Raw genomic sequence first — 18,232 nt, forward strand, 5'->3', positions numbered from 1 at the left:
TTGGACGGTTATGCCTCTGGCCTTTGAGGAAGAACCTTCTAGGCAAAAGCTAGGAGACCCACCCATCCCCAAAGCAGCAGAAGGAACAAAGAGTTTGCTATCCTCAAGAATAAAAAAACCCTGGAATTGCAGAGTGAGAATAGTTGGATCCCAGTCCCTGGGAAGGAGCCAATGTTACTGGGTACATGAAGATGTAGAATTATCCTATTCTGAGCTCTTTGGGGGATTATTAAAAGGAAAGACAGGCTATCTTTTTTTAAAAAAATAATCACCTACCACCAGCAACTAAAAAGTAACGTTAGACAAGTTTCAAAAGTCACATCACAGATCTCACCTCCTTCTGAAGTTCTATCTCTGTTTTGTGAAGAGATGAAGCAATAGCATGAAGAGTTTCGTTCTTCTCATTCAATTCATTCTCCAATTTCTTTTATTGGATAAAAACATTTTTTAAAATTATTTCAAGCATTTGCATCACATTTCCACAGTTGTTCCATGAAAATGTGTGACTTTTATTTTACAGTAAAATAAAGTACACTTACTAGAGTTAACTTTCCAGACAATATTGAGCATATCAGGGATTCAGATTATATGGGCCCAACCAAATTAAATTTATAGGATAGAAAGCATTTATGCAGAAAACAAAGGAATATCTTGGCCAGAGCAGCCTTATCTCAAATAGGAGTTGGCTGGACCTCCAGTTCCTTACTAAATTTAATGGATTTTTTTTATTTGATTGACTAATTGAATTCTACAGTTGCCTATCTCAACAGCTAATCATTACCTTTTTCCCTCACGTTTACCAGTGCCATGGTAAAGACCAACTACACACTTCCCCACACCTTAAGAGTTATGGCCTATTCCATTCCTCTGTTTTGTGTCATGAATGCTTCTCCCTTCCAAATTGTCATCTTCTACTTAGTTTTTTATCTATCGTGGACAAGAATTTCATTTAGATCTTGATACCATCATCATTCATTTTTACAAGCCATTTGAGACAAAGTGAAGCAATTTTTGTTAGTTTTTCAGAAGTCTTTCTCATGGACTTCCTATGTATCTAAATAGAAAATCAATTTTATGCTAGCAATCTCATTTTAGCTCTTTTGCGCATATTTAAAACACCTAAGAATAGCTTTCTCTTCAATAAAATTATGCTTTGTGGGTACCTCCTTTACTTTTTTCTAACTCACCAATAAACCATTTCATGAAAGACCTAGCAAAGCAATTTGCTGGACACTTTTTCTGACTGACAACTTTTATCGAAAGGCATAAGCTTTCATGAGCTATAAGCTTTCACTTCATCAGAAGATGCACAGAGTGGCTTGGCTGATGCAAGATTTAAATTGGAATGAGACGGAGAAGAAGTTAGGGTGGTTATATAGATGTGGGTTAGATGTGAGACAAATTGCAAGTCCACTGCCTCCTCTGGCCTGCAGGTTCTCTCTTTTTGTCTCTATTAAAGTCTGCAGTGAATGGGCAAACACCCTTACACAAGGCATGGCAAGCCCTTTGCTCTCCTACATTCATTTAGCTTCTGGAAGATTGAAGCTGATTCCCAAGCATGAATTAAAATCTTCATCAAAGCACACATGCAAAGGCATGAGTGGATAAGGGAGTCGAGTTTGGATTTCCACAGCTAAAATAAAATGTCCAAGTCTTAAGTAGAGGGGCTAAGAGAAAACCTGGACTTCTTCACCTCAGCCTCACCCTTGCTATGAAAAAAAAAGTTTGTCTTGGAACAAAATAAGAGGCTTATTGAAAGGTGCTGAATATGATCCAGACAGAAGCTTGAAAGTTGCAATTGCAGAAGTCAGTTAATCAGAACCAGGCAGCTGAAGAAGTAAGCTGGGTGGAGAAATCCCTCTTAGAGATAAAGTGGACTCTCTTGACCAGGATGTGCATTCAGATAATTTTGCATTAACATATGCTAATCTACTATAGGGGGGTCTAGCCTCATCTTAAAGCACAAAGCCATCTGGGTAACCTTGGGCCAGTCATTCACTCTCAGCCTTACGAAGGAGGCAGTGACAAACTTATTTCCCAAAAACCTGCCAGGAAAACTGCAGGGGCTTAACCAGGCAGTTATTAGGAATCAATACAAAACAAGCAAACAAAAACCTGCTGGCATATTCTTTGGTATTTTGAATGTGTCTAATTGTTTTTAAAAATGCCTTTGATTTTTGAATCGGAGATTGATCATTTTTATTGAAACTTCATTCTTGTAGGCTTCGTTGCACTTTGAATCCTGTCCACCTGGGTCTGTGTCCAACCTGCACCTTGGATACCATGGGAAACTCACGTGGAGGACACTGGATTTTCATCAGCCATAAATGCCTTATACTATCTCACTGAAATTGTTTGGATATTTGGCTACCCAAGCTAAAAGAAAGTTATTATTTTATTTCTAATAAAACTATTTTTTAAATCACAAGTCCTGATGTTTTAATTGTCTCCTCAAAAGGAGACAGGATTGCTATTCTCCGACCAAAAGCCTCAGAGTTATTATGCTAAAAAGATTGTGATAGAGAATTAGTTTTCCGTTTCATTTATTATAGTTATTATCACCATTGTTGTTATCGTAACCATTATTATTATGGTTACAGGTAAATTAAGCATGTCAGACTGTGAGAGTCCCCTCTTACATAAGCTTGGGTTAAACAAGGCTTTTTTCCCCCTCCAGGAAGATTGGAGTGGGCAGCAAGAAATTACTACAGTACAGTAATTCAAAAGCAGAAGCTGCATCACTTCTACGCATCCAGACTGGCAGTGGGGAGGGCCAAGAGGCACAGCTGAAAGGGGCCTCTCCCATGCATCTCCACATCATGTTCTCATCTTTTCTACATCAAAGGAAATAGTCATTTGTTCTTTGCATTTTCTGCATGCTATTCTTCATCTAAAATTTGTTGTGTTCCCCTCCTGAATTTCAGTGGCAAAGTTCAAGTACTGGTATAATTTAACCAAAAAACAGTGCCCCATTTCTATTCACACATACAGCACAAGACTTAACGGCAATATTGATTGCTTTCCTCAGAGAAATCCCCTACTAGAACTCTATTGGTAACCAGATGAGCTCAGCCTAAACCTCTCCTCCCCCAATCAAGCCTTATAGGTGGGACCAATACTTAGATTTGGCGGGTCAAATGCCGAGGGCCGCATAACAGAGTGAGCGCCTGTTACTCGTCCCAGCTTCTGCCAACCTAGCAGTTCGAAAGCACATAAAAATGCAAGTAGAAAAATAGGGACCACTACGGTGGGAAGGTAACAGCGTTCCGTGCGCCTTTGGTGTCTAGTCATGCTGGCCACATGACCACGGAGACGTCCTCGGACAAGCGCTGGCTCTTCGGATTTGAAACGGAGATGAGCACCAGCCCCTAGAGTTGGAAACGACTAGCACGCATGTGCGGGGGAACCTTTAATACTTAGATGGTCCAACTTTTGGAAGAACTATCTTCTTCACCTTAGGACAGCTAGATCTTCTCCATGTATATGAATTATAGAGATCATAATGAAGAGCTGCTTATCTCCCTGTAAATGGAGTTCAGGTGATAATCTGTTACTTCACTACATGTTATCCTCTTAGACCCATCTGGTCTTGTGATCTCACTATTCCCTTCAAATCCACTATGATGGTCTTGGGAACTGAAGACGTTCTGTGGGAGCTTCACCTGTTGCTTGGTATGCATGGAGAGTGGAGATCCTGTACAATAACTCTAAACTCTGGAAGGTTCAAAATTAGACTCCGCATAGATGCAGAAGCCTTGTTCGTGCAGGAATTCTCAGATGAACCCTTGAAGAATTGCAGTGGCAGGGAATAAACCAGTTCTTAATTTGTATATACTGTACTTACACTGAACTTAACATTTAATGGTCAAAAGGAGGTTATCAAAAAAAGAATGTATTGGCAAACTTGCCATATTATCCATTAACGGAAATAGAAGAATTCTTTGAAGGCAAAGCTTCCATTGCAAAAAAAAAGCCAATGAAGCCATATTTAAAGGGTGCCAAAGACAGAAAATTATTTATTTACTTAATTGATCGTCTACCCCAAATGCCAAAGCAATTCTAGGTGACAAAATCAAGTGTTTTTTTTAAAAAAATAAATATACAAATGATATTCAACCACCTTATCAGAGGAAGAAAATGCCAAAACACCAGGGGGTTAATATCTACAGTAATAGCAGTTTACAGTTTCCATGGGCTTGCTAAAAAAAAGCCAACTTTTTTATTGTTCTGCTTGGAGAGAGAAGGAGGGGATGAAATGGATTAAAGTATCCTGAAAAAAAGCTTGGCCAGCAGACTGAGCAAGAGCATTCTATTGCAGATTCCATTTATGATTATAGCTATACATATACAGTACATTATTGATATTTATATTCTAGTTATACATTCCAATATATTCCAATATTAGAAATTCTCCTCTAACTTTGTTCTTCACAGATTTGCTTAATGGTTCAAAAGGCATTAATCCAGTCAAGGATTGCTGGACCTAATCAAAATACTAAAGCAAATGCTACTTTAATAAATTATTATTGTTATTCCAACTAATAATTCTCCTTTTCCCCAACCTACAGGTGGAATGTTGGGAAAGCTGCATCTAATATATATAAAGAGGAAGCTTACAATAAACCACATTGCTGCTACTTATTAAATAGGTGCCTTAATTGCACTTATTATTTTAAAAAAATCAATACACATGCCTTGATTTTGGCATTTAACATGTCTATATTTTCCAAGGCAATTTGTTGCTGCTTCTGAAATTCCTGAAAAGAAAAAAAGATAGGGAGTTAACAGAAAAATATACCTGAAAATGCACTTTCAATTCTTAATATTTTTGTGAGCTCCCAATGAAGTCTCAGTGCGCATCTCCCCTTATGAAGCTCAATTCACACTGACTAGCTATGCACTGGATGAGACTACTGTAACTGTGTAGAAGAAAACAGGCTTACGAATAAGTTTCTGTAAGTTTACATCTTACCGAAAACTTCCATTCAGATTGAAACTCGGAGGCTTAATCTCTACTTCTAACTAATTTATAAAAAATACTACTTCCCACACATCAAAAAAATGCATCCATATGTTTATCTAACCAAGAACATTGGGCTGCATGGAAAGTTTACCAGCTTTTAACCACCATGTCAACGCTGTGACAATGGATGTCGTTGCTCTGACACCTGAGAATCAGCCATTTTTACTTTTACTTCCAACGTGCCTTTTCTATTCTTTTAGAGTTCAGATGTAGAAGAGGGGATGAGATGAATGTCTGCGGGTTTAGCTAGCTATAACAGTGTAGCAGTGTGGGAACTCAAGGACATGGTCTGATAAGATTTGGCGGGCTGAGAGGCCAAGGAGAAAAGCCCGTGTCTTGCGTTAATTGGGGAATGTGATTTATGACAGCATTTACGGGATGGGAATTTCAACTTGTTACTTTGTATCTGGGGGGAGGGAATCTCAGTTTTGGGTTCAACTATGTAAGTGCCTATATTTTGTTGCTGAATAAAATGTTCTTTAAGGAAGAATTCATGCCTTGAAGTTCTTTTACTGGTTTCATCTATCAGAACCATGACATTAATCCCAAACTGAGATTCCATGACACACCATGCCTTTACATCTCTGGCTAAAGTTGCTCGGGCTCATTAATGCCATAGGGTTAATCTTTCTCCATTACTGAAAGGAGAATGAAAAAAACAACAGTTTGAAATGACCCAATGAGATACTGCAGTATTGACCTTTCTTACTTGCAAGATATCTGCCCAATCATCATGCAATAAAGCCATTTTACAATATCAGTTCAAAACCCAACACTTTATTGCTTCCTATCTGGAGTTGTTTGCTTCAATAATTTGTTTCTTTATTTAATTTCTATACATGCTCATCTCAATCAATGACTCTAGGTGGCTTATGATTCTAAAACTATAAAAACAATAAAAAAACATCCAAAATAAATGTACACAGCAGCCAAGATAGTCAACCAGTTAAAAATAAAGTCAGGAAATGGGGGGTTTAACACCTTCAGTGTCCAAGCTTGGGAACAGAGTCATATTTTTAAAGCCTTATGACAGGCTAAGAGCATTGGGGCCATTCCAATCTCCAAGAAATGAATGAATGAATGGATAAGATTTCTGATTAATTATTCCTGAAGAAATTTTGTTCCACTCAGAAGCAAACTTTAATGGTTTGTGACTTTTGTTTAATTTTTTTTTACTCTTTTAGTACTAAACAATAAATAGAGCAGTAAGTCAGGCTATTATAAGAATACAAGTTTATATGGCTGAGATTTGTAAGAAAAAGCTTTTAATTCAAGTTACAATAGCCTTCCGAAAAAAGCAAAGCAACTTTTGATAAGTACAAAATGCACTTACTTCTCTTTCCTGTTCATAAACTCTTTCTAGCAAAAAACTGTTATTCTGAATAATCTTCTTCTGCTCCTCTAATTCCCCCTCAAATCTCCTTGTTAAAGATTGCTCTGAGGAAAGAATAAAAGTTTTTTTTATATTTATTGTTATATCATAGAGAATAAAATACAAAACAGCATACATTCAACCCTAACAAAAACAAAAAAGGAAAAAATAGTGTACAAAAAAGAAAAAGTGTTCAATTAAATTTAACATTTAACATGTAGGATCCACCCTGACAGGGTTTTGTTTTTTAAAAAAATGTATTACTTAATTGTTTTGTTCCCGAGTCTTGGAAACTCTCATATGAATTTAGCATAATTTGATATAAATAGCCACGTATGCAGCACCTACATATACACCCTACACCCCAAGCATTTCTGTATGCTGCTTCTATTGTCTAATGAAACTTCAACCGTAAACAGAATATGGCAAAATGCTGGTGCCTGCAACTTGTTAGTAAAATAGTTTCTCTCATTGCTTTTTGTTTCTCCCATTTGCTAATTTGTTTGCTTTCTTCTGCTTTTGACAACTGATTTTCTTCCTATTTGTTTAATATATTTATATTTACTTGAGTTATGTACTATTTATTTATTTAGGCAATTTTTTAAAAAAAATATAATATATAACCATATTTTAAGTTTATCCTTACTTAGCCATGGATAGCCTAGGATGGTGCGGTGTGCCTGTTTCCCCCCACCTTGTTCAATTTTGTTCTCTATTTTACACGTTGGACTCCTCTTTCCCCATCACTTGATACTACTCCTCATTCCAAAGTTGGTGTTTTCTTAAAACTCTAGGTCTTTATGCTTGGTTTCAGGATGCTCTTACTAATTTTATAATGAGTTTTATATTTTTATAGTATTAATAATATTAATTATGTAATTATAATTACTAATATTATAGTAACCATGGTGTCACAGTGGTCAGAATGCAGGCTAACTGCCAGGGTCAAGATTGACTCAGGCTTCCATCCTTCTGAGGACAATAAAATGAGATTGTTGGGGGCAACATGCTGACTCTGTAAACCACTTAGAGAGGGCTGTGAAGCACTGTGAAGCAGCATATAAATCTAAGTGCTATTGCCAGTGCTTTTTTTGTAAAAGAAAAAGGTGCCGGAACTCACACATGTCATGCAACCCGCCTTGCCTACCCTACAAGGTCCCATCCAAAAAAGGTGCCGGAACTCCGTTCTGAGTGTTCTATGACAAAAAAAGCCCTGGCTATTGCTATTGTTATTATACCCTGGATTTGTTTAGTTGATTTTATACTATATATTACTATATATGTATATGTAAAATCAGTCAAAACATCTGCAGCATTTGGGTGTCCTTGTTTATTTTCCTGAAGACTTGCTATGGGATAATAATAAAAATGATTGAACAGAAAACAGTGCTTTGATCACAATAGTGTAAGATTAGTGCATTCCCTTTACTTACTTTGTTGTAATAATGCCTTTTCTCGCTCAGTCCTCTCACTTTTTTTCCATTCGGCCTGCCTTCTCAGCCATTTTTCTTCCATTTCATCAGAAATGCTATCCTACCAAAACAAACAAGCAAACAAAACCACCAACCAGCTTGAAATGCATATAGGCAACAGTTCTGCCTATCAATGTATTAAAATCTGTCACTCACATCAAACAGGATATTGTGGTCCAATTAAAAAATATTTCAAAAGTCATGAGTTTATGGCTCCTTCAGTTATGTGGATTAACTATAACCACATCTGTACACAGGAGGCTTTAAATCTGACTTATTTTCTCCTGTGTGAGACACTGCATATATGACTTTATAAATCATGAACTCCATGGGATATTGAGAATTCACAAAAGGCATGTAGGCTGGGAGGGGAGTACTATAAACTACAGGTAGTCCTCAACTTACAACCATAGTGACTGTTTGAAGTTACAACTGCACTTGAAAGTGACATGATTTTTTGTCACATGACCATTGCAGCATTCCCATGGTCATGTGATCAGAATTCAGATGCTCGGCAACTGCTTCATATTTATGACAGTTGTAGTGTCCCAAGGTCATGTGATCACCTTTTACGACCTTCTGACAAGCAAAGTCAATGGGGACACCAGATTCACTTTACAACTGTGTAACTAAATTAACAACTGAAATGATTCACTTAACAACTGTGGCAAGAAAAGTCATAAAATGGGGCAAAACTCACTCGCTTAGCAACATAAATTTTGGGCTCCACTGTGGTCATAAGTCAAGGACCTTCTGTGCTGTCTTCTACAAAATATGAAGAATTCACCAGTTCTTGCTTGCACATTTGCATACTAAATTAGTAAGATTTAAGAAAACCAAAATTTAACAATAGACCTGTGGACAAAGGTTAAAAAAGGGGGGGGGGAACCCTAGTTTTTCAATAAAAAATAAGTTTTTAGTAAGAAGAGAGTTTAATTTCTGCTTTCAAGTAAGTTTTGAGAATAAAAATTACTCTGTATAATAACATGTTCTTGACTATAGAGATAAGCAGGCAAGAAGATAGATAGTACATAGCTAAATAAAAGGGGGGAAGAGAGAGGTTAGTTCCTGAATAATGTCTCCCCACTGCAGCAACTCATTAACCTTAAGGACAACTTGATGTTTATGGGACATTCATTAGGAATCAGGGATAATATTTTACAGTCTGGACAGCCTCCATATTTTTTCCCCACTTGAGATTCCACCAGGAGAAAGAATACATATCTGGCCAAATAGGTCCAGAAATGGAGAAGAAGCTACACCTCCACTGAGGTATCAGACAAGATAATTTGGGGAGGATGCCACAAAATGCTTAAATGTATTTCAAAGTACATCAGACTCCCTCCTGTACTTTCCACCATGCAATATCTGGATGCTTTTCAAAGGTAGCCCCATGTGGCTACCCTTCCCACTCATTGTGGGAAAGCCACAGCCAACTGGAGGCTGGTGTGAAAAGGTGTCTCTGTTCTATCTCCAAATTCTAAATATGCTCATAAATCCACAAGTCTGACAACCCTACTTCATCAATTCTTAGATGGCAGTTTAAATATTTACCTGGTACATGCGAAATGCATTCTTCAAGTATTTGTATTCCTTCTGCATTGTAGCTGATGGAAGAAAAAGGGGAAGGAATAATGCATTCCATGCATCCAAGCTGTAGCACTATAAACTACTGATTCAACCTTTTCTTCCATGTTTTTTTTAAATTTGAATTGTCTTAATTTCAGTGTGTTTTTCTGAGAAATTAACTACAGAATCATCCTCATTATTTTTTTTAAAATCCAGGGCCCACTTCTCAATACAGATAGGAGAGTAATAAAGCCAGGAGTGCTTCAGCACAACGTTTTAATTGTCCCAGTCACTGATGACATTTTTGCTAGGAGAATACTTTCTAATTGTTGCTCGGAACTGCCTGTTCCAATGTACTAGGAAGTGACTTGTCAGGGAAATATCTTTCCCCTCATCCTAATTAGGAATTAGAAGGCTGGATGTGGTTTGAGAGGCTGAGAAAGTTGTGGAGATTTGTAATGTCTTAAGCATCCGGCCCTCTCAATTCCTGGCAAATAGATGGGGAAGAAATGGAGGCAGTGACAGATTTTATTTTCCTGGGCTCCAAGATCACCGCAGACGGGGACTGCAGCCAAGAAATTAAAAGATGCTTGCTCCTGGGGAGGAAAGCCATGGCAAACCTAGACAGCACACTAAAAAGCAGAGTCATCACCCTGCCAACAGAAGTCCGTATAGTCAAGGCTATGGTCTTCCCAGTTGCAATGTATGGCAGTGAAAGTTGAACCATAAGAAAGGCCGAGCGCCAAAGAATTGAGGCCTTTGAACTATGGTGCTGGAGAAGACTCCTGCGAGTCCCTTGGACTGCCAAGGATAGTTTGATGCATCTGAATGGCAGCAAGTTGGGAAAGACTGGCCCTATATCTCTACTGAGTTTGTCACTGATTTACTTTCAGCCAGGATTTTTAACATATTGCATTTAGTGAAATACAGAAGATCACAATTTCTAGTTTAACAATTTTGTCCCTTTCTGTAGATGTTAGGAACAGAGCTTACTGTGCGCCTCACTGATTAAAATTGCCTTGCCAGGATTCTGATACTGACATCTACAAGCACTTTAAAACATATCCTTTCTGTGGCAGCTCCACAGAATTCATATATTTCCTTCCTTGATAGAAGCTCAATTTACAGCAACAACAAGCATGAGCAGATAACAAATATCATGTCTGTGATTGGTAGCATAGAATATTCAGCCTATAAGTGTTTAAGATATAAAAATAAGATGATTCTCGATTTTTTTTCAATCCCCCCCCCACATACCAATCAAATAGTTTACAAAGTGCTCTGAGCTTGTAAAAAGAGAGAGAGCAGTTTTGTTCCTTGTGTAATTCTAAATGCAATAGCAACAGTTGATGGAAATACAAGTGTGTGTGTGTGTGTAAGTCAACGTTAACTCCTGGCAATTGCCTGCAAGTTTGTGCAGTTTTCTTGGCAAGATTTTAGAAGTGGTTTGCCATTGCATTCTTCCTAGGGCTGAGAGAGTGACTAACTAACCCAAGATCACCCAGCTAGCCTTGTGCCTAAGGCAGGACTATAATTCACAGTCCCCCAGTTTCCAACCTTGGGTCTTAACCATTACAACAAACTGGTGTATTAATCATCTCATTGTCCCTGGCTATTTATAAATTTCCAATTTTCCTTGTGAAACAACTCTGTTTGCTGACATTCCAGGACACATGTAGGTATGAGATAAATAGATAGTTAGGCATCATACCCATTTTTTCTTGTGCAGTTGCCCTCTCATTCCGCAACTCTTTCTTATACTGCTCTTCCAGGTTATTCACTTCTACTATGTGAAATCCTCGAATCTCCCTGCCAAGACAACATAACAGGAAAGTAAGGTAAAAGAGGCATTTCTGCACTTGTGGCCTGTTAGGTCCTCTAGTCTGTCTTCATAATAAACTTGAAGAGATACACAGAGAGTGGTAACGTTGCCTTAGTGAGAAGCTCTTCTCTTGTACAAGTCTCAGCACCTGATTTTTGTCACTTTACTATACAGCCTTTAATCCTATCTAAAATCATATCCAATCTGGTTGTAAAATATCCTTTACATTTCAGGAGGAAATCAGAGGGACTCAAATACTCTAGGGGGGAAGAGAAATCTACAAAAATCTCTGCAGTGACTGGAGAGGGTGACAGCAAAGCAGCACTAAAAGCACAGAAGAAACATACACAAGTATGTCTTAGCCTGAAGAGACAAAGTAAGGAAGATCAGCCCTTCATGTATCATTCTCTTTGTGGACCTAACGCATGAGATCAATTCAGTACAGGTAGTCCTTGACTTACAACCATTCGTTTACTGACTGAAGTTAGAGCGGCACTGAAAAAAGTGACTTATGACTGTTTTTCACGTGGCCCTTGCAGCATAATCAAATTTCGGATGCTTGGCAATTGGTTCATATTTATGATGGTTGCAGTGTGCCAGGGTCAGAGACTTTCTGACTTTCTGACAAGCAAAATCAATGGGGAAACCAGATTCACTTAACAACTATGTTACTAACTTAATGTCTGCATTGATTCACTTAACAATTGTGGCAAAACTGATTGAACAAATGTTTTGTTTAACAACATAAACTTTGGGCTCAATTGTGGTCTTAAGTCGAGGACACCTGTAGATGTTGGACAGTGTTGGGAACCTCCTTTCTCTCCGGTCACTGGTTACAATACTCCAGGGCCATTCTGGTCTGGGCACTGGGAGCCTCTGGGATTTTCTCATTAACTTGCCAGACCTCCGGGCCAACCTGGCTTTGAAAGATAGATCAGCCCAGCTAACAGGTGACTAGATCTGGTAGAGAACTCCACAAGAAAGCAGGAAAAGCCCATAGTATCTGTCAGCTGTTGACCGGGCTTCTTTTGAATGCAAGCTAACAAGACAAACAGTTACTCTTCAGGCCATCTATCAGAGCGTATCTCTTCTCAAAGCCAACCCCATCGGATGTTTGGTGGGATGCGAAGGAAGGAAACCAAAGCAAGTCAGCAATTCCTTTCCTTAATAGGTTTTGCACATAGTAACTAAGGTCCATCACTGTTTGCCTATTGAGGCAGAACAGGGATTAGCAAATTCATATTAGTATAGTTCTCTGCTGGTTCAAGGACTGTTAAATGGAACTTCAACTTAGTCTGAAAAGGCTCCAGGTTAGGTGAAACAGCTTACAGTACTGTATTTCTTCCAGTATTAGCTTCAGTTTTTATGAAAAATCTCTGTAGCAAAGCCTTACTAGCTCTCTTGAAATTGGGAAAATGGATAAATCCATCCTGTTGTGAAAAGCTCTGGACTGCTTGTAACTTGCACAGGAGCTAAACCTAGGATTTTCAATAAGTTTTCTTACTACAGTGGTACTTTAGTACTCAACATTAATTGGTTCCAGGAGCCACAATGAGTACCACAACCGATGAGTACCAAACAATTTTTCCCCCATAAGGAATAATGTAGTGAATCATAAGGCAGCTGACACTGACAAGTTCTAGCTTATGCATTGAGGACAAACTTTTCATGTCAAAATGTGTTGATACCAAACTTGATGAGTTTCAAAGCAGTTGAGTACCAGGGTGCATGCAAAACCAATGTTCAATTATATTTACATATTATTTTTATTGCATGTTTGTAATCTATATGAAGAACAATTATTGTGATTATTTTTATTATTCCTATGATACCACATTATCGTTATTGTGTTTTTACTCACAGGAATTTTTTCTGGGTGAAATTATGCCACGCCCACACCAATTGCTACTGTGGTTTATTAAGGAAATAATTCTAATCACAGTATAGACAAGTAAGTGGGAAACTGGAACTAATGACAAGGAGAATGACTTTTTAAGGGCCCAAAGCTCCATCTGATGTGTAGGTAAAGTAGCAGGCGCTGATGGGAAGGGAAAGCTGATCAGTGTTTGGGTTCCAGCAGTAAGGTAGGGAAAATTAACTCTACTTCCTTGTGCTTATATCTGCTTAGGAAGAAAGTCTGTCATGGCATCAATGGGGAGTTTCCCCACAGAGTAAATAACACAAGAAGGATTTTCAACAGGACCACATCCTGGGAGGGAATTGTTCAGCACTCTGGATAGAGTAGCAGCACTATTTAACTTATGCTGAATGTGGCTCTAAACATCCAGATATATTTGTAAGAAAATTTCACCAACCTTGTATGGACTTAACTTCTGAATAACTTTGTTTCAATTTCCTTTGTTGGCCATTTTCATTCATACAAAAATTAACTTTAAAGACTAAAAGCACAGTGTGCAAAAATGCAATAATTTAACAATTAATAATTTAATTTGTATACTCTATTTGTGCTATACATTAAAAAATGTTTATGTGACTGAAAATGGCCAATAACACAGATTCAAATAAGATCAATAGTCAAAACATTTTGTTCATTATTACTTCTGAGTAAGCCTCCACAGAACAATGCTAAAAAGTCACATGCTATCTGCTTCCTTTCTAAGGACGGGGGGGGGGGGGAAGGGGAGGGAAGCTGTTTCCTTAATATATTGTTATTCCTCTTTTGCTCCTATAACTATGGAAAAAGAAAAGCTACTTCAAGACTTCCAAACAAGGACAGCCAGACCTCATTTTATTGTCATGTTCCTCTTGCATTTCATTGCATTTTTCTTCCATATCTTTCTCCAGCTAGAAAAAAGAAAAAAGACAATTACATTTAATAAGTACTTCCCTAATGGATTTTTTTAGCAGTGTAACTGTATATATAGATAGCTAGGGCAGTGTTTAAAGACACATGGTTAGACTTCAAGAGACTATGAATTCTAGTCCTGCTTTAGTTACAAAGCCAGCTGGTCAGTCTATCTCAGCCCTCGGAAAAAGCCAGCAGCAAACCATTTTGCCAAGGAAAATGCAGGAACATGGCTGGAATCATTACTGGAATCAAGACTAACTCAAAGGTACACAGTTCAGCTAGGCATAGAAGTTCTATCTGCAACCAAGAGACTAAATACATTCCACTTCATCCCATCTCCACACTAATTCTTCCCATTAATACCTTTGCTTTAGAAATGTCTTTTTAAATTCAGTTCACCTAACTTGATAGGAATTGGTTTCTGGAAGAGATCCTAATAATTTCCTCCCAACCAGTAGTCTCTCTCCCAATATAGCAAAATCTCTTAATTATCTACAGGGAAAATTTTCTCCACGACCAACATGACTTGCCTGTTTATGTGTCACTTGATGATCTCGGCGCAATTGCTCTATAATAGCTGTCAGTTCAGAAATCTGTTCCACTAAGTCAGCAACAACATCTTCCCTACAAAATACAGTGTACAAATTGTTCCATAGAAATAATAATTATTACTTTGAAATGTAAATTTGCTTGGATTTAAATGAATATAACTGAATTATTGCAATGTGCTCTACTAGGAGCTCCCTTTGAAGACCAATCAGAATATAATGGGTGCCTTTGGGTATGCCCATATGTCACCACTGCTATGTGAGCTGCATTGGCTGCCAGTCTGAATGCAATTCAAGATGCTAGTTATTAACTACAAAGCTCTTGGCATAAAGCCTGGATTCCCTAAGAAAGCATCTATCTCCAACTGTTTCTGCTCACCCTGTTCATTCTAGAAATAGGTATACTCCCCTTCTTCATTCATTCATTCATTCAAGGTGGGCTTCCAAATATAATCAATATTTTGGACACATTATACAAATGCAAACATCCTTGGAGTAGATTCTGCTGCTTGCAAAAATTGAAGTCAATTGAAAAAAGATGTTTACATAAGATGGACAAGCTAGATACCATCATTAACGACACAAGCAGGAGTTTAAAAGAACCCAACTAGTTACTGATAATCCTGGCAAAATGATACCATGAAAAATCAGCCCTAACTGAACAACAAAGAACTGGTTTCTACATTTAAACATCATATTGCATTTTTTTATCATTTCTCCCAGTGGACTCATTTTTTTTAAAAGTGCTTGGGAAATTTGGAAATCCGATTTGTGTCATTAAATCTGTAAGAACATCTCTGGATTACACCATTGTCACATGAATGTGTGACTCACCCTGCACTTGGAGGCAAATGCAATGTACAACTTGGATTACTAAAGTCCATTAAAAGATCCTGAATAAATAATAAATAACTTCCGAGAACTAATAAATATAAGAAATACTAGGAAATACCTCCCAATGGCAGTTTAGATAGATAGGTGTAGTAAGGTGTAGCTCCTCTGGCATTTTTATCTGAATTTACTAGTAAATAGTAATACATTCCAAAGGGACAATTCTATCAATCTGATACAGTCAGAACGAAATGGAATAGGACAGTTTCCCATTTCAATATAAATTTTAAAAACAAAAGCAAAGATCATATCAACAAAGGTAATGCTTGTCTCTGAGAATAGCTATATCCAGGTAGGAAGTCCGATGTCCTCCACAGGTTCCTTAATACCCGCTACTGGCCAGGTCAGCTAGATTGCTGTCCAAGCATCTGGAGAATATCAGATTGCCTATCAAAATGCCATGCTAAATCTGAAAGAAACAGAATCAAAGTGTCTTGTAGTCCAATTGAAACATTTCATGTTAATATGTCTCCCTTTTAAAAGCCTCTCTTGTGAAGTCAACAGCAACTCAACTTTGGAATCTGAAAGGTTTCCCAATTTTACTATCATTTACAATTGCCTCTTCAGTTTAGGAGGCTCTTTTGAATAGCCCTGAAAATGAGGCTTTTAAACATAAAGGTTTGTAACTACAAAAAAAATTACTGTAGGAAGAATATCAGCTAATTCAGCAGACTAGCAACCTGATGGTCTCCAGTTTATTTGGCCTAGGACTCATAAATCCTGTCCACCATAGGAAACCGTGCTGTAATATAATTTATAGGACCTTCTTTATCTTTTTCTGTCAAAGGCAGCAGGCAGTGATGAAGCTGATTAAACTGTCCATTCTTACTCCAGAGCAGACAAATACACATGAGAAAAGTCTAATAAGTGCAGCACCCCAGTCATTTTTGCAGAACAAGAATTTTGTTGTTTCCAGGGTAGCAGATTTGGTACGCTGTTCCTTAAAATACTTGGTAAACTCAGATTACAATAGACCATAAAGAAATGAGATTAACTCAGATGAACAAAATACAGGATTATAGAGGAGCAAACAGAACAGAGGACACATTTAGGCACTATATTGATTGCAATCCAAGAAAACCATAAGAGGCAAAAGACTGTATCAATACTTACGTTTCAAGCTTAGGTGGAGTGCTGCAAAGGGAAAGGGAGAGAGAGAAAGCAGTATAAAACCCCCATTGCATTCTATTAGACACATTTGTTTTAGAAAGACATTGCATTCAAGATCTAATCTATAATCATTTGTGTATATAGAAAGTATGGGCTCAATTTTGTGGATTAGAATATTTGGCAAATTCTGCAATCCGGAGGCATAGTGTAATTACAGCAAATATAAGCATCATGTCTTAATACAATACAGGAATTTGGTGATGTTATTAGAGCTTTCAGACTGAGACTCAGTTCTGTAATGAGCATAAAACAAGCTGATGATCAAATGATTGAGACAAATAATTAAATTGTCTCAATTACCACTATTATGTAATGTGTCTTTTATTTAAATCTCCAGACAATTTCATTATAGCGGAAAAGCATTAACAGAAAACCATTCCAGTTGAACTAAACATTGAATCAAAATCTCATCTTAAAATCTCAGCTATAAATGTATTCAGGCTAATTTTGAGAATCAAAGATGCCATGGGAAATTACAGTAATTAAAGGCTTTTTGAAGCAGCATACATCTTCCCAACTCTAAGATGTAAGAGATATCCCAAGCACATGTAAAAACAGTTCAAAGGGTTTGTAAGGTAGGAAATGCTTGCTTCTTTTTTTCTGGGAAGTGGGGTTGGGGGGGGGAGAGAGAAAATTAAATGTATGTCTAGTCATATCCACTGCTAAATTCTAGATTTCTTCATAGATTTCTATAGGCAGCTCTCACTTTCACTCTAGGACAGAAAAAGCCATCTATTTTGAACTTGATTCTTTTGTATTTATCTTAACAAGACCTAAGCTGTAAACCACCATGATGCCAAAATGGTGGGACATTGGCACTGAGGGAGACATGTGTATGCCTTTATTTATTTATTTATTTATTTATTTAATTTAATTTTATTATTTTATTTTATTTTATTTTATTTTATTTTATTTTATTTTATTTTATTTTATTTTATTATTTTATTTTATTTTATTTTATTTTATTTTATTTTATTTTATTTGTATACCGCCCTTCTCCCGAAGGACTCAGGGCGGTGAACAGGGACATAAATACCAAAATACCCAAAATACAGAAATTAAAAACAAATTAAACCCTAGTGCCCAAATGCAGAAAATAAATTACATTAAAACAATAATTAAAAACAAAACCCATCAGACCAGGCCGGCTTGTTCAAACAAATAGGTTTTTAGGTCGCGTCGGAAGGAGCGAAGGTCGGGAGCCATCCGGAGCTCAACCGGTAAACGGTTCCACAGGTCAGGCACACCCACAGAGAACGCCCTCCCCCTGGGGGTCACCAGACGGCATTCTCCGACCGGCGGCACCCTGAGGAAGCCCTCTCTGTGGGAGCGCACTGGGCGGAGGGAAGTTGATGCCGGCCGCAGGTGCTCCCTAAGGTACTCCGGACCCATGCCATGTAGGGCTTTGTAGGTCATAACCAGTACCTTGAATTATGACCCACCTCTACAAAGATCTCTGATGCAGATTTGTAAATTGTGTGATAATATGTATCATCAGGCCCTTATTTATTCCCTTGCCTGCTCTGCACATACTCTTGAGCTTAAGATGTCCTTCT

The 18,232-nt window shown here is 37.7% G+C and overlaps 2 protein-coding genes across 6 annotated transcripts in view; one reads left to right on the top strand and one right to left on the bottom strand.

Moving 5' to 3' along the window:
• The window catches only part of CASP10 (caspase 10), a gene marked incomplete at its 3' end in the record, with an annotated part of 44,682 nt that extends 42,254 nt beyond the window's left edge, over positions 1 to 2,428 (top strand). For all 5 annotated transcript variants that reach the window (XR_014028298.1, XR_014028299.1, XM_081342262.1 and 2 more), the window contains one exon: positions 2,223 to 2,428. The remainder of the gene's footprint in view (positions 1 to 2,222) is intronic.
• Positions 1 to 18,232, bottom strand: part of FLACC1 (flagellum associated containing coiled-coil domains 1) — a 36,392-nt gene that overhangs the window by 2,736 nt on the left and 15,424 nt on the right. Inside the window, exons 5-13 of the mRNA XM_081342406.1 lie at positions 16,620 to 16,640; positions 14,598 to 14,691; positions 14,002 to 14,063; positions 11,148 to 11,245; positions 9,422 to 9,474; positions 7,829 to 7,928; positions 6,357 to 6,460; positions 4,695 to 4,757; positions 335 to 424 (exon numbers count right to left, since the gene is read on the bottom strand). Of these exons, the coding sequence (XP_081198532.1) occupies positions 335 to 424; positions 4,695 to 4,757; positions 6,357 to 6,460; positions 7,829 to 7,928; positions 9,422 to 9,474; positions 11,148 to 11,245; positions 14,002 to 14,063; positions 14,598 to 14,691; positions 16,620 to 16,640 (685 nt within the window). The remainder of the gene's footprint in view (positions 1 to 334; positions 425 to 4,694; positions 4,758 to 6,356; positions 6,461 to 7,828; positions 7,929 to 9,421; positions 9,475 to 11,147; positions 11,246 to 14,001; positions 14,064 to 14,597; positions 14,692 to 16,619; positions 16,641 to 18,232) is intronic.

Source organism: Vipera berus (assembly GCF_964194415.1).
Source record: "Vipera berus genome assembly, chromosome: 1".
In the NCBI taxonomy this organism is placed as follows: domain Eukaryota; kingdom Metazoa; phylum Chordata; class Lepidosauria; order Squamata; family Viperidae; genus Vipera; species Vipera berus.